We start from the raw sequence: 15,638 nt of genomic DNA, 5'->3' as shown, positions 1-15,638 counted from the left end.
GGTTGCTGTGAGCTGTGGTATAGGTCACAGATGTGGCTCAAATCCCGTGTTGCTGTGGCTTTAGGGTAGGCCTGTGGCTATAGCTCCAATTTGATCCCTAGCTTGGGAACTTCCATGTGCCACAGGAAACACACATTTTTTAGGGTGCTGCCCTAAAAAAAAAAGTGTCAGACTTAGATCGAGGTTTACTTTTTGTTTTTCCAGTGAAGAGCCAGTTGCTTTGGCGTCATTTTTTGAGAAGATTGGCTTCGCTTCACGGTATTGCCTTTGTACCTTTGTCAAAAATCAGTGGGTCATATTTGTGTGGAGCTAGCTCTGGATTCTCTGTTCTGGTCCATTGAGCTGAGTGTCTATCTGATGATGCAACGCAGTCTTAATTCCTTTAGCTGTATAATAAGTCTTAAAACTAGGTAGAACAACTTCAACCACTTTATTCTTTTTCAAAATTGTTTCAGCTATTCTAATAATTTTTCTTTTTCCACATGAATTTTAGAATAATTTTGTCAATATCTAAAAAGTCTTGCTAGGATTTTGACAGGAATTTCAATAAACCAGGCTATCAGTTTGGGGAAAATTGACATCTTAACTGTGAGTCTTACTATCCGTAAATGTAGTATATCTCTTTTTTGTATATACTTATGAGATGGCCAGAAGAGGAGAGGCTCAGGGAAATGAAGTTTATTGTACTCACAGGTCCTGGAGATAGGCATGGCACATGGGGCCATGTGGAAAACCCCAGTGTAGTCTGGAGGCAGAAGACAAGGGTGCTTTGGCCATGATGTTTACTGGGGTTTCCTAGGGAAAGTCAGGGCAGGGTAAATGGCTTAGGTTTCAGCAGGCTTTGGGCTATTGAGATAGTGTCCAGTTCCCTGGTGCTTGGCCCTGGGATGGTTAAGGCAGAAGAATATATTGCCTCCTCGAATTCCTGTTTTGGCTCAGTGGGTTAAGAACCAGACTAGTATCCATGAGGATGCATGTTTGATCCCTGGCCTTGCTCAGGGGGTTAACGATCTCGCATTTCTGCAAGCTGTGGTCTAGGTTACAGAGGCTTGGATCCTGTGGTACTGTGTCTCTTGTGTAGGCCAGCAGCTGCAACTCCGATTCAACCCCTAGCCTGGGAACTTCTGTATGCTATGGGTGCATCCGTATAAAGAAAAAAAGAAAAAGCAAAACAAAACAAAGAATATTGCCTCCTGGAGTGTAAAGGTCAGATAGAGAATTTATGGCTCTGGATGGGCTTGTTTGCATATTAATGACATGCTGTCTGGGGCCTTTGCTCTTTCTAAGATTTGGCTGTCCCTGGGAGGGTCATTCTCTCCCTAGCCAGATTTTTATGTATGTCAAAACATCATAATATACAGAAAATAAAGTACACATGCACACATAAAAATACATTTCTTTATTTAGATGTTTTTTGACTTTTAAAAACATTGTTTAATTTATATTATACATGTAAATAATTATACCTACCTTAGCATAATCTAGTGGTGTCATCATTTTACCGGTTCAAGTGAAGAACAGAAACTCACCTCCCTTTTCAGCCATTTAACCTCCTCATTTTTATATAGTTGTCTCAAATATATCATCTAAGTTCATTTAGAACCAAATCAAACATTTTTATACTTAGTTCAAGCATCATCATATATAATTTAGAAAACAAGAGAAGGAAAGCCTATTGTTTTTAGCAGTATTTTTGCCTACTCTGTTTTTGCTTCCTTCCTCAAATTTCCAAGGTTCCTTTTTAAAAATCATTTCCTCTCTCTTTATAATAATTCCTTTATCCGTTCTTTTATAGCAAGTGTGCTGGTGACGGATTGCTGTTTCTGTAGGTTAAAAAAGAAAAAGGCTGAATGTTGTTAATTTCAGATGGTTCGGTGTAATACTAGTGGATGGTCAGTGGATGATCAGTAGAGGTTGAAGGAAAAGGAAGACTGCGTCTAGAGGTAGCCTTCTAGGGCTAATGTGATGTGTGTGATTCCTTTTTGCTCCTCAGCCTCTTTCTATAGGGGATTCTCTGTGTGTAAGGCAATGGGTGGTGGGAGTTGCACAAGGTGGTATCCCTGTATAGGGGAATACTGCTCAGCAATAACAATGAATGAACTGTATGTAAATACAGCAACATGGAGAATCACAAATGCATTTTGCTACGTGAAAAAGCCAGACAAATAAGAATACACAGTATATGATCCCATTTAAATGAATTCTAGAAAATGCGAACTAATGACAGAAAAGACATCTGTAGGAGGAGAGAAAGGTAGTGGGATGGATGGAGGGATTACTAAGGGGACTTGAAGAAACACTTTGGGGCGTTGCTGTCTCGATTGTAGTGATGATTTCACAGGTGTGTGCATATGTCAAAGATACCTAATTGTACACTTTAAATAGATTTCATTGTAGGTCAGCTGTTACTGAATAAAGCTATTTGGAAAAAAATATGTCACAGTTCCCTGGTGGCCTAGCGGTTAAAGATTTGGCCTTAGAACTGCTGTGGTGCAGCTTCAGTCCGTGGAAACTTCTGCATCCTGTGGGTACAGCTGAAAAAACAAGTTAACAAAACAAACAAACCAAAAAACCCCACCACATCAACAAGTGTTCCTTCTGTGCATGTCTTTTGTGCAGCTACCTGACATGCATCTCCAACTTTCCCATACTCTTATTTGTAAATCAGGACCAGTGGTTGCATGGTGGGATGTTCATAGCATTGTCCATTTCCTCTGACAGTTTTTAAATGCTTACTTAAAATTTTTAAACTTTTAAAATTAATTTTAAAGTGAGGTATAATTGACATAAAACATTGTGTTAGTTTTAGATGTACAACGTAATGTTTTGATATATGTTCCCATTGTGGCTCAGCAGAAATGAATCTGACTAATATCAATGAGGACACAGGTTTGATCCCTGGCCTTGCTCAGTGGGTTAAGGATCCAGTGTCATGAGCTTGTCGTGTAGGTCACGGACGTGGCTCGGATCTGGTGTGGCTGTGATGTGGGCCAGCGGCTACAGCTCTGATTCAACCCCTAGCCTGGGAACCTCAATATGCTGTGGGTGCAGCCTTAAAAAAATAAAATAAATACATAAAAATAAAAAAATAAAAACTTCTGTCTTGTCGATGATACGAAATTGTCTTGCTTGTGCACCACACTTTTGAGTCACACTGTTTCAGAGCAGTGTTTCCACACTATCTTATATACCTTTTGTCCCCCCATCTCATTCTATAAGTATCATTCTGAAACCATTCAGCCTTGCTTCATGGTCACACTGCGATTTGATTACCTTGTGTTCTGGGATATAAATTTTGGCGTGGAGTGTACGTGATTTTCTCAGAATGAGTCCTAGTAAATTAACTAGATCTGATAAAGTATGCTGCAGAATGTCAAAGTGACCTGTATTGAAATGTTGGTATAATATAGCCACTCTCATATTTTTGAAGGAATCATTGAAAAGTTTAATAAAGTGTAGGGGTTTTTCTTTTTTCTTTTTTTTTTGTCTTTTTGCTATTTCTTTGGGCCGCTCCCGCGGCATATGGAGGTTCCCAGGCTAGGGGTCGAATCGGAGCTGTAGCCACCGGCCTACGCCAGAGCCACAGCAACGCAGGATCCGAGCCGCGTCTGCAACCTACACCACAGCTCACAGCAATGCTGGATCGTTAACCCACTGAGCAAGGGCAGGGACCGAACCCACAACCTCATGGTTCCTAGTCGGATTTGTTAACCACTGCGCCACGATGGGAACTCCGAAGGGGTTTTTCTAACTGGAGTGTGCTGGAGCGTCCTAGGGATCTGGCATGGGAAAATTTGTGTTCAGATCCTGGCTTCCAGGGGGACTGGATGATGTGGGGTAAGTTGCTGCAACCCCCTCAGCCTTGGTTTTCTGGCTTTAAAGATAGAGCAGCAGTTGCCTCACAGAAGATGGTGATACAAGGTACTTGGTAACTGACAAGTGCTATAAGCAGGTAAGTTTATTTCATTGGACGTATTTGCATCTGCTTGTGAAAGAGTTACTGTTGTTTTCTTCAGAAATAAGATCTATGTATTGAAAATACTTTGGAAACCAGTTCTTAAAAATGGAAGGTAAATTTTGTAGAGTGGCTTGCCTTTTGTCTAATAGGTTAAAAGAACTGAGAGAGACCCATAAAATAATATACTTTCCCCACCTCTTTTCAGGCAATTACTCTCCTAACGGAATTAATTAGGGAAAACTTCAGGAACAGCAAATTAAAACAGTGCCTTTTACCCACCCTGGGGGAGCTGATCTACCTTGTAGCCACACAGGTGAGACTCTCTGGTTAATTCTGTTGCTCTTTGATGTGTTCTGACATATGCTGGCTGACAAGTATTAATATCTGGTATAAGTTTTTGACTTTACCTCTTTGAGCATACCTAAGGAACTTAGGGAAAATTTTACCACTGGAGGAGAGAGGCTCTCGGCATCTTTCTTTCTTTCCCTCTGTCTGTCTGTCTTCCCTCTCTCCGAGTGCCTCTTTTGCTTTAAAGTATAGGAAAATCTTAGACCTTATGTTAAAACCAATGGACCAGAGTCCCCAAAGGGCTCCCTAGGTTTCTGCCATCTTTGGCTAGAGGATGCCATTGGTTCTCCCTATAAAAGCTTCATTACCATTTAATTCATTATTTATTTTTTTAGGGCCGCAGGTGTGGCATATGGAAGGAATTTCCCAGGCTAGGGGTCTAATCAGAGCTGCAGCTGCTGGCCTACACCACAGCCACAGCAACGCTGGATCTGAGTTGCATCTGCAACCTACACCACAGCTCATGGCAGTGCCTGATCCTTAACCCACTGAGCAGGGCCAAGGATCAAACCCACATCCTCATGGATACTAGTTGGGTGCATTATCACTGAGCCACAATGGGAACTCCTCCATTACCATTTAAAATATGATCTGCAAACATAGTTCATAACATGGCCATGAGAATTTGGGACTGCAGAATTTGATGTCTTATTCTGGGGGAATATATTGAGTAGACATAGATAAATTATGAGTTATTCACCTGGTGCTCTGAGTGTTTTAAATAAGTGCAAGTTATAAGTTAATGAAAAAGTTCTCTCCTTGTACTTAAATTTTGGTTTCAGAGCTTGGTTAAATGTTATGTAACCTGAGTATCCTTAGAATCTAACTTAAATTGACTTTCTGAATGACCGTCGTTTTAAGGCAACTAACATAATTGTTATAAAACATCAGTCTTTAAAATCATTTAGTTCCATAATTAACATTGACAGCTGGTACAACAAATTTCTCCTCCTTATTCTTCCTTTTCATAGATGTCTTAGCTAGTCCTAGCTCTTTGCATGTCAGAATAAATTTTGGAATCATCTTTTAAAAAATATTTTTCATTTTGTTATATTAATAATACCTAGTGTTTGCAGATCATAAAATAAGAATTTAGGCACCAAACTCAATATCCCAATTTTCTTGTTCTATTTTTTTCTTTTTTTGGCCGCACCTGTGGCATGTGGAAGTTCCCAGGCTAGGGGTTGAATCTGAGCTGAAGCTGTGGCCTGCACCACAGTTGCATCAATGCCGGATCCTTAACCCACTGTGCCAGACCAGGGATTGAAGCAGTGCCTCTACAGAGACAAGCTGGATCATTAACTCCCTGTGCCATAGTGGGAACTCCCCAATTAATCTTCATATAACCCACAGAGCTTACTAGTATTTATACCTGTTTTACAGAGATTAACTCCTTGCAGCCATACCTACTCTGAACATCTTCAAACCAAAAATGTATTAACACTGCTTCCTATGATGATTGTAAAAAAATCTTTTAAAAACTGCATTGACTGTGCAGATCAACTTGGGAAATACTAGTAGGTCAATTTGGGAAATACTATAATACCTTTATAATTTTATGTCCTCCAGCACATATTTGGAATTGTCCTAAATCTGTGTATCTATATATTAGGAAAATATTAGTACATTTATGGTATGTTGTCCTTTAAAGCACAAAAACATGATATTTCCATATATTTATATTATACAATATTTTCATTTAAGTTACTTCACTCTGCTCATTAAACTTTTATACGTTTAGCTTGGTTGAATTTATTCTCAAGTTATTTTATATTTTGAAGAGATAAAATTCATGAAGCTAGAAAACTTGGACATAGGGAAAAACATACAGGAAAGGGTCTCTTTCCTATTTTTGTCCCCCATCTGTGTAGTTCCCCCAAAAATAGCTGTTGCAGTTAATTTCTTACATTTACAGAGTTACTTTTGCACTTATGAGCAAGTAGAAATTTTGATTCTAATTTTGTCTCATTTTATGTAACAAGTAGCACAACTTTTTTCACTTAATAGTTGTACCGTATTAAGACTAGCCCATGGAGTTCCCATTGTGGCTAAGTGGGTTATGAGCCTGACTACTATCCATGAGGATGTGGGTTCGATCTCTAGCCTTGCACAGTGGGTTAAAGATCTGGCATTAACATGAGCTTTGGTGTAGGTCACAGATGTGGCTCGGATCCTGTGTGGCTGTGGCGTAGGCCAGCAGCTGTAGCTCTGATTCGACCCCTAACCTGGTAACTTCCATATGCCATGGGTGCAGCCCTAAAAACCAAAAAAAAAAAAAAAAAAAAAGAAAAAAAAAGGAAAAAACTGCATGGAGAAACATACACTGGAGCTATTTCTTAATAATTAATATGGATGTCTTTCCTAGTTAGTACTTAGAGCTTCCTCCTGTCTTCCTCCTGCACTGGCACATTCTCTTGTGTGCCAAGTTTTGTGAAAGGTAGTTTTCCTTGCAGTTCTTTGTGGGGCTGGAGTGTTTATGTCAACTTGACTCTTACCTTGGGCCCTGATGGCCTTGACATCAAAGCCCAAATTCACCTGGCTCTGCAGGTCCTCAGACTAAAAGGAAGCTGAGTTTATCCCTTCATGCATGCTGCTGATTTTTGGCTTAATCATTCTTTGTTTTCTTTCCAGATCTCTGAGGCATTTTAAGGCTGGCAGAATAAAACTGATTGCTTTCATTAGAAGAGCAGTCAGGTACCTAGGCTGCCATTTTATCAGGGATAGGAGTCCAGCCCAGTGCTTTGCGTGTATGTGTATCCTATTTTTTCACCCCCCCAGCTTAATTGACGTACAGTTTGCATACATAAACTGCACATGTTTTAAGATTCCAGTTTTGATGAACATTGATAGTTGTATGTCATTGAAACCATGACCACAGTCATGATAATGAGAATATCTATGGCTTCCATAGGTTTCCTCAGGGTCCTTTGTAATTCCTCCCTCCTGCCCCCTCTGGGTCCTCAGGCAACCATTGATTGGTCTTCTGTCCTATAGACTAGTTTGCATTTTCTAGAGTCTTATATAAATGGAATAATATATTTCTATTTGTTTCTAGAAGTAGTCTAGAGAATCATTTCCCTTGGTAGTTACTTCGATTGGATATAAGCATGGCTATTTTAATAAAGGGATGATTCTGTGGCCTTGACCTTTGACCACATCTTATTTATTTATCTTTTGGTCGTACCCATGGCATGTGGATGTTCCCTGGCCAGGGACTGAACCGCTGCCTTGGCAGTGACCTGAACCACAGCAGTGACAATGCCAGATCCTTAACCTCTAGGCCAGAAGAGAATTCCTTGACCACATCTTATGTTAGCAAACTGGAAAAGGAAGTTTTGTCCCTGGATCCGCAAAAATCAGTAATGGCTTATGAGATGAGGCTGTTTGTGGCATTGTCACCTTGAGTATAGGTAAAACTTAAAATCTCAGGTCAGTGCTTCGTGTGACTGACCTGAAGTGATTGATATATGTATACACATCCATACTTACATGCATGCATGTGGTATATGATGTAGACACCTAAGCCTTGTTCTTTTGATTCTCTGGTAACACCCCAAGGTTACCAGCTTGAGAATAGAAGGCCAGACTGTGATTGTGCAGAGGGTACTACGAGGCAATAGATTTATAATTTTTTTTCTTTTGTCAAGGATACATACTGCCTTGAGTCTAGCTATTCTTGTGTTTTGTCTTTTTGCTGTTGTTCAGCCCATAATCATCTCTTCACCTGACCTGCCGTAAGAGCTCCCAGTTGGTCTTATTGCTTCACCCTTGTGCCCATTAGAGTCTTTTCCCAGATGTCAGCCGGAGTGAGCCTGTTAAAGCTCATGAGACTACAGTGTCACTCCCAGAGCCCTCCCGGGCTTCCTGTCTTCTTGCTGTTACAGCTGAATCCCTCTCGTTGCCTTCTGGGCCCTTGTGAGTTGTCTCCCCAGTCCCTTCATGATCCCCACTCTCACTCCCCTCTCACCCTTCCCGAGGGGAGTTGGAACTGCTCATGCCCTGATCCTACCTCCACACCTTTGCATTGTCCCTCCTTCTTGCAGTGTTTTCCCCCAGATGTTTGCAGTTTCTGTCTGCTCACGTGGATCCCTGCAGAGCCTTCTCTTGGTCCTGAGCCATGGGAGATGGAGACCCCACCCTACAGCCTTCCTCTAACTCCATACCCTTCTGTGCTTTCCTTTATAGCATTTATCAATATGTTGACTTGTTTAATTAAACAAAATTCATCTCCCACTAAATACCATAAAGACAGAATGTTTATCTATCTTGCTCATGTTTGCGTGGCTATTGTTGAGAAGAGTTCCTGGCACATAGTAGATGCTTTTTTTTTTCTCACTCATGAACTGCACCAAGGCCAGTGTGACAGGAGGGAAGTGAGCAGGAGGCAGGGGCTGTAGAGACTGGCAGGGACGTGACCATGGAGGGCTCCTCAGCCAAGTTGGATGCCTGGGTATTGATCCTAAGGGCAAGGGGAGGTTGTTAAAGAGTTTTGAGAAGGGGAAGGATGTCATCTGTTTTAAGTGCCACGAAGATGACTCTGGTTTAAATGTGAAGACTAGATTGGGAAATGGTAAGAGAGGCTTCTGAGCCCCTAACTGAGATTAAGTGAAGCAGGAGCAAAATAAGAGAGAAGTGGGGATTTCAGAAGAGAGAAATGTCAATAGGGCTGAATGTGTAGCTTAAGGTCCAAGAAAAAGAACCACAGTCACTGGATTGAGTGACACGAAAGTCCCTGGTAACCAAACTCGAGCTGTTTTATGTATTTATTTATTTAACATGGAGTGAGGGAGGCAAAAAAAAGTCCAATTGCGGTGTGTTGAGGATTTAGGAGAGGTGAGGTCACCGAGAAAGTCCATATAAAGCCAGAATGGTTATGGAAAGAGTGGGGGGTGAGGGGCTGTTCTGACAGTGAGAGACCACTGATTCTAGTGGAAATGGAAAGGCTCCTGTGGAGATAGGACTCTGAGCACTCAGGAGCAATCAGGGCTAGTCCAGAACCTTATGCTGAATAAAGCAGGCTGGGGACAGGGTCGTGAGCCCATGTGGGAGGGGTGCTTACATGATCAGATGGTTTGAGGTGGAAGTGAGTTAGTCATTCCTTTCTCACGCTTCCATGGTGTCTGTGAAGGAGAAAAGTAGGTGAAGTGGCGGGAAGGTCATGGGGTTGAAAGAGAGGGAATTGGTCGGAGAGAGAAACAGACCTGGAGAGTGACGTGGAAGGTCACTGGGCTTGCCAATCCTAAGTCATTTGTGGACTCTGTTCTTTTTTTTTTTAAGGGCCACACCTGTGGCATATGGAAGTTCCCAGACTAGGGGTCTTACTGGAGCTGGAGCTGCTGGCCTACACCAGAGCCACAGCAATGCAGGATCTGAGCCTCATCCGAGACCTACACCACAGCTTGCAGCAGATGCTGGATCCTTAACCACTGAGTGAGACAAGGGATTGAACCCACATCCTCATGGATACTAGTCAGGTTTTTAACCCACTGAGCCACAATGGGAACTTCCAACTCTGTGTTCTGGGTGTCACCCCATCCAGGAGCCCTGCTGCTCCTGGGCTACCTCCAAGGTTGCGTTTCCCCAGACATGGGAGCTCCAAAGGCAGAGGCCTTTGGCAAGAGTGGTTAAATGATAGACCAGGGAATCAAAGTGGCTGCCAGGGAGGATTGGGGATAGACTGGGGGCAAGAAAAGGGGGGTGGCTGGGGAGAAGGGGCACAGCATCCAGCAATGTAAGGAAAGGTTGTGGAGGGCGTTTCAAATAAATGAGCTGAAAGAGAAGAAAGTTGTATTTGGAAGTTAAATTGGGTGTTGAAATCAGTGATTTTTGAACTGGAGCAGCTCTGGATGATAATGTCTAGATTATGACCATATGAGATGTTCTGTGATTAAGGGTCCATCTTTAATGGGTCACAGTTCCCACCATGGCTATTAAATACTTTTGGATTATTATGAATTTTAACATGTTGAAATTTTCTCTCTAAGCAGAACCTAATTTCTTCTGCTTTAAAGATTTTTTTTTTTCGCTTTTTTATTTGATTTTTTTTCTTTTTATGGCCGTACCTGTGGCATATGGAATTCCCTGGCCAGGAGTTCAATTGGAGCTGCAACTGTGGCCTACACCACAGCTTGTGGCAATGCTGGATCCTTAATCCCCTGAGCTAGGCCAGGAATCAAAACTGCATCCTCACAGAGACACCATTGGGTCCTTAATCCACTGAACCACAATGGGAATTCCTGAAGGATTATTATTATTATTTTACTTTTCAAATCCACATTTTCCATATTTATTTTTTATAGTATCTCTGTATTGCTGTGGTCTCTTTAAAGAGATTATTTTTTCCCCACCTTTCTCTGTAGCCCCTGATTTACTTTGTAATTTTTTTCGATATGTTACAGGGGTGTTCTTGTGGTTGTCTCTCTACTTGGGTTCCTCTGTGAAAGCGTTTTTCCTGGTGCCATTAAAATAAGTGTACCTGATGATCATAATTTCTGACTTTTATTGAGCTCATTGTCCTGCTGAGTAGCCTGCTGCCTTTTACTTGTTCCTATGAGATACCACTCAAAGCTGTGTATTCTTCGGTTCTTTCAAGTCCTTCCAGATAATGTCATACCTTTTATATAGGACTATCCATATCATCATTTATAATTATCAATGGAATGGTTTCTCTATCCACCAGATTATATTGTCACTTCTTAGTTCTTTTCATCTAGCTTCTGATGAGGGCATCTTAACAACATCGTATGGGACATAGAAGAAATCCCTGGTACATACAGTGTAGTAAAAGACCCCTAATCAGGTCGAAATTGTCAGGTAGGAAGTTGTACCTTCAATAGAATATTAAGAAGTTATAGGTCGTTTGTGTATATGAAACCGTGCCTTTTTCTTGAATGGGTTAATATCTTTTGTGCTGTGAGCTTCACTGCCTTTCCTTCCACTTTATTTTAGGAAGAAAAAAAAAAGAACCCCCGAGAATGCTGGGCTGTTCCCTTGGCTGCGTACACGGTGCTAATGAGGTGCCTTCGGGAAGGGGTAAGGCTCCTTTGTTGTCCTCTGTAGCCGCCTGCAATTGTAATAACCCTGCAGGCACTCTGGGAGGATTGTAGCCTGCAGCAGTGCGGGACCTGTCAACCAAATCTTGCTCCTGAATTTAAATAATCTCGACAAGCCCCTGTGAGCCAGTGACCTACGGTGGAGCAAATGTAGCGCTCTTGTTGACTTGTTTAAATGTCTTGTTTTTTAAGAGATGAAAGCAAGTATAAACAACCTAATTAGCTTTCAATAACATATTCTTAATCTCTCCCCTTTTAAATTTATTGATAGACCAGTTTCACAGACAAGGTGTATGCAGAGAGTTTCCCGTGAGCCTCAGAAGCCCTGTGATTGTCTTATCAGGTTGCCGTTTTTTTGTGGTTCAAAACCAGGGAAGTGGCCACTTGCATCCATTGATTTTAATATTAAGTAGTATTTATTACGTGACATGATTTTTCAGTTGATTCACATCCCTTCACTTGCTATTGTTAATGGCTGAAAATCAGCTAGCTGGCCAGCCAACCAACTTGTATATATAGCTGCTATGTGTAACTATGTGGAGGGTGTAGTCACTGACCTAAAAGGTTGGCATTTTCTGTTTGCTTTAAACCTTGACATAGTTTCACCCAAGGCAAAGCCGGGGGCTAAAAACATTCCTTAAGGAATGAAAAAAGTGTCAAAATAAACATCTTCCTTTTGAGTTCATTACTTCCTGAGAGTTCATTACTTCCTGCGGCATATGGTAATGGAATAATGTTCCAAGTGTAGAAAATCTCAGCATGGTTTTCCCCTAGTGACCCGGAGAGGAAGTTTGAACACTTCCCAGCCTGTGGGGTTGAAGATATAGTCACTTGTCATCGTGGGATGTGAATGAAGCCAGTAAATTGTACTTTATCGACAGCATGAGAATTGAGTTGTTTTCATCTAGAGTCAAAAGACACGTTTGGGTTTATCATTTTATCATTTAAGGCCTCCCAGCACACCTGGGCTCACTGGTGAAGGAGGAGAAATGCCTGTTCATGCCCTACCTATTGTGGGAGATAAGAACACAGTGGAATATGTCAAGTGCAAAAATGCAAAAGGATGAAGTATAGGGGCTCAAGGGAGAAAGGAGTCTTTTAGGGTTTTTTTTTAATGGTGTAAAGACACTTTTAAAACTGTGCTATTTAATTATAAAACTTTAATGTGTAGGAAAAAATTAATTCCAATCTAGGAGGTAGTATCCTTTATTAAATATCTCCTCCCTACTCAATGTGTTTTTAATTGAGTACATTTTATGAAGAAGAGTGTTTGATATACATGTGTATTGTTAACAAACAATTAATAATAATTGTCAAATAGTGATGTAGCTCATGATGTAGTTAATGGTAATGAATATACAAACTTGTCTCTTATCGACTTGGTATGCATGGCAAGCCTTATATATTTCTTATTAAAGGTAAAGTCCAAAACTCTCTAATTTATAAAATTTTTATGTGTTTGAAGAGCATTTAGGTATATGCTTTGGCAGCATGTACATTAATATTGTCCCTATAAAACAGATAAATTGAGAGGTAATTATTCTCCCTAAAGAGGGATTTCTGTCCTTACAGAAATAATTCACTTGTAGCAATTCTTGAGCTTATTTGTCTAATGCATTCAGGACATGGTTGAAGGAAAAATAATTTTTAAGCTGCTTATTTTCAATGATTAAAATTTTTTTTTTCTCAGCCCCTGCTGGTATTTCTTAATGTAGCTTCTTTTCTTGTGAAATGTACCTCGTATACAGAAGAGTATATTAAATGTGTGAATATGATTAAAAGCATATACCTTGACCCATTTAAACTCAGGATACAAAGAGGTCCAGTTGCTTAGAGAATTTTTTCCAGTCGTCTTGGATTGCAATTTGTATTTTCTTTCCTTGAAAGTAACCACTGTTCTGACTTCGGTGATAAACTTTTCCAAGTTTTTCTCTCTTTTTTTTTTTTTCTGTCTTAAAATTTTATTTTCCAGAGTTTTTGGTTATAGTGTTTCCCCTGCTTTTTTTTTTTTTTTTTTCCTGCATCTGTGACATTTGGAAGTTCCCAGGCGAGGGATCAAACCGGCACCGCAGTTGTGACCTGTGCCTCAGCTGCAGCATCTTAACCCTATAAGCCTCAGAGGCATTTCCTCCCTTTTTAAATGCATTGCTGAATATTACATTGGTTGATTCTAAGTGTTGAACTCTGTATAAATGGACTGGCACCATATTCTTTTTTTTTTTTTTTTTTTGCCATTTCTTGGGCTGCTCCCTTGGCATGTGGAGGTTCCCAGGCTAGGGGTCCAATCGGAGCTGTAGCCACTAGTCTACACCAGAGCCACCGCAACGCGGGATCCGAGCTGCGTCTGCAACCTACACCACAGCCCACGACAATGCCAGATCCTTAACCCACTGAGCAAGGGCAGGGATCGAACCCGCAACCTCATGGTTCCTAGTCGGATTTGTTAACCACTGAGCCACGACGGGAACTCCAATATTCTTTAGAGATTTTTTGTTTGTTTGTTTGTTTAAAATAAGGTTGAGATTGATACATGCTGATTGTATAAACTGTAGTTCATTTGTATCTCTGAACAGTATGTTGTTAGTATATGTCTCAGTACAGGAACACACACACACACACACACACACACACACACACACACACACACACGTGTGTGTGTGTGTGTGTGTGTGTGTGTATTCATTTATACTCTCTCCCATCAGCAGAGTGGAGTACACATTAACCTACATCTTCTTGAATATTTAATATAGTCACACTATAAATTTTTTTCAATCCCATTGACATTAAATGGTTTCTCAAAGGAGTTTTTTTTTTTTTTTTTGGTCTTTTTGCTATTTCTTGGGCCGCTCCTGCGGCATATGGAGGTTCCCAGGCTAGGGGTCCAATTGGAGCTGTAGCCACCAGCCTATGCCAGAGCCACAGCAACGCGGGATCCGAGCCGTGTCTGCAACCTACATCACAGCTCACGGCAACGCCGGATCATTAACCCACTGAGCAAGGGCAGGGATCGAACTCGCATCCTCATGGTTCCTAGTCGGATTCGTTAACCACTGCGCCACGACGGGAACTCCTCAAAGTAGTTTTAATATGTATTTTCTTGATTAGTAATGAGGATGACCATATTTCTGTTTATCTTGGCTTTTGGAGTTTCCTGTTTTGAAAAGTGAGTCTCAGGTCTTAAACTGCTTTTTTTCTGTTCCTTCAGATGAATTCTGCACTGCCCCTCCTCTTTGGCTTATTGTTAAAAAATGTTTTGGGAGTTCCTGGTGTGGCTCAGTGGATTAAGGACCTGACTAGTATCCGTGAGGATGCAGGGTCAATCCCTGACCCTGCTCAGTGGGTTAAGAATCTGGAGTTGCCTTGAGCTGTGGTGTAGGTCACAGACCCGGCTTGGATCTGGCATTGCTGTGGCTGTGGTATAGGCTGGCAGCTGCAGCTCTGATTCGAACCCCCCTAGCCTGGGAACTTCCATATGCCATAGGTGCTGCCCTAAAAAGACAAAAAAAGAAAAAAGTTGCAAGTATTCAAAAAGGAAAGAAAATTAGCATGGTCACCTTTATTTCCATCACCTAGATTTGAACAGTTTACATTTTGCCTTCTTTGCTTTGTTGTGATAAATGTGTGTATATGTAATCCATATATGTGTATTTATTATTTATTCATTATTTTCTGAACTGTTTGAAAAAATTAAACATGTCATGGCACTCTATCCATAGGAATATTTTTATGTAGTTTGGATATTAATTTTCTGTCATTTATATGTATCACAGCTACTTTCTAGTTTGTCAGGTGTTTGAGGCTTTTCGTTTCATTTTCAGTATATGTTGATACACAGAGGTTCTTGATTTTAACAGAAATTTATGAATCTATTCCTTCATGATTTATGGGTTTGTTTTGTGTCTTCAGAAATGCTTCTCTACTCCAGCATCATTAAGGTGGTCTATTACATGTTCTTTTAAAAGTTTTATTATTTTTCCGTTTTCCATTTAGAATTTTAATCTGTTTGTAATTATTTGGTGTGTGGTGCTTTGGGTGAGTCCCATTTTATTTATTTTTAACTATTTATTTGGGCCATGCTTGCAGCATGTGGAAGTTCCTGGGAGAGGGATCAAACTCACGCCACAGCAGTGACAACACCAGATCCTTAACTGTTAGGTCACGAGGGAACTCCCAGTTTTATTTTTTAAAATAAATATGATCAGTTATCCCAGCATCACTTAATGGAAAGTCTGTCTTCTCCTCATAGCTCTGCAGTGTCACTTCTATCATGTCCGTATACA

The 15,638-nt window shown here is 40.8% G+C and overlaps 1 protein-coding gene across 3 annotated transcripts in view; it reads left to right on the top strand.

Moving 5' to 3' along the window:
• ULK4 (unc-51 like kinase 4) overlaps positions 1 to 15,638 on the top strand; it is a 521,416-nt gene that overhangs the window by 90,854 nt on the left and 414,924 nt on the right. For all 3 annotated transcript variants that reach the window (XM_047770666.1, XM_047770657.1, XM_047770675.1), the window contains 2 exons: positions 4,164 to 4,271; positions 11,255 to 11,338. In XM_047770666.1, coding sequence (XP_047626622.1) covers positions 4,164 to 4,271; positions 11,255 to 11,338 — 192 coding nt within the window. The remainder of the gene's footprint in view (positions 1 to 4,163; positions 4,272 to 11,254; positions 11,339 to 15,638) is intronic.

Source organism: Phacochoerus africanus, chromosome 1 (assembly GCF_016906955.1).
Source record: "Phacochoerus africanus isolate WHEZ1 chromosome 1, ROS_Pafr_v1, whole genome shotgun sequence".
Classification (NCBI taxonomy): domain Eukaryota; kingdom Metazoa; phylum Chordata; class Mammalia; order Artiodactyla; family Suidae; genus Phacochoerus; species Phacochoerus africanus.
The sequence above is the reverse complement of the archived record's forward strand: the minus strand, read 5'-3'. Positions and strand labels throughout refer to the sequence as shown.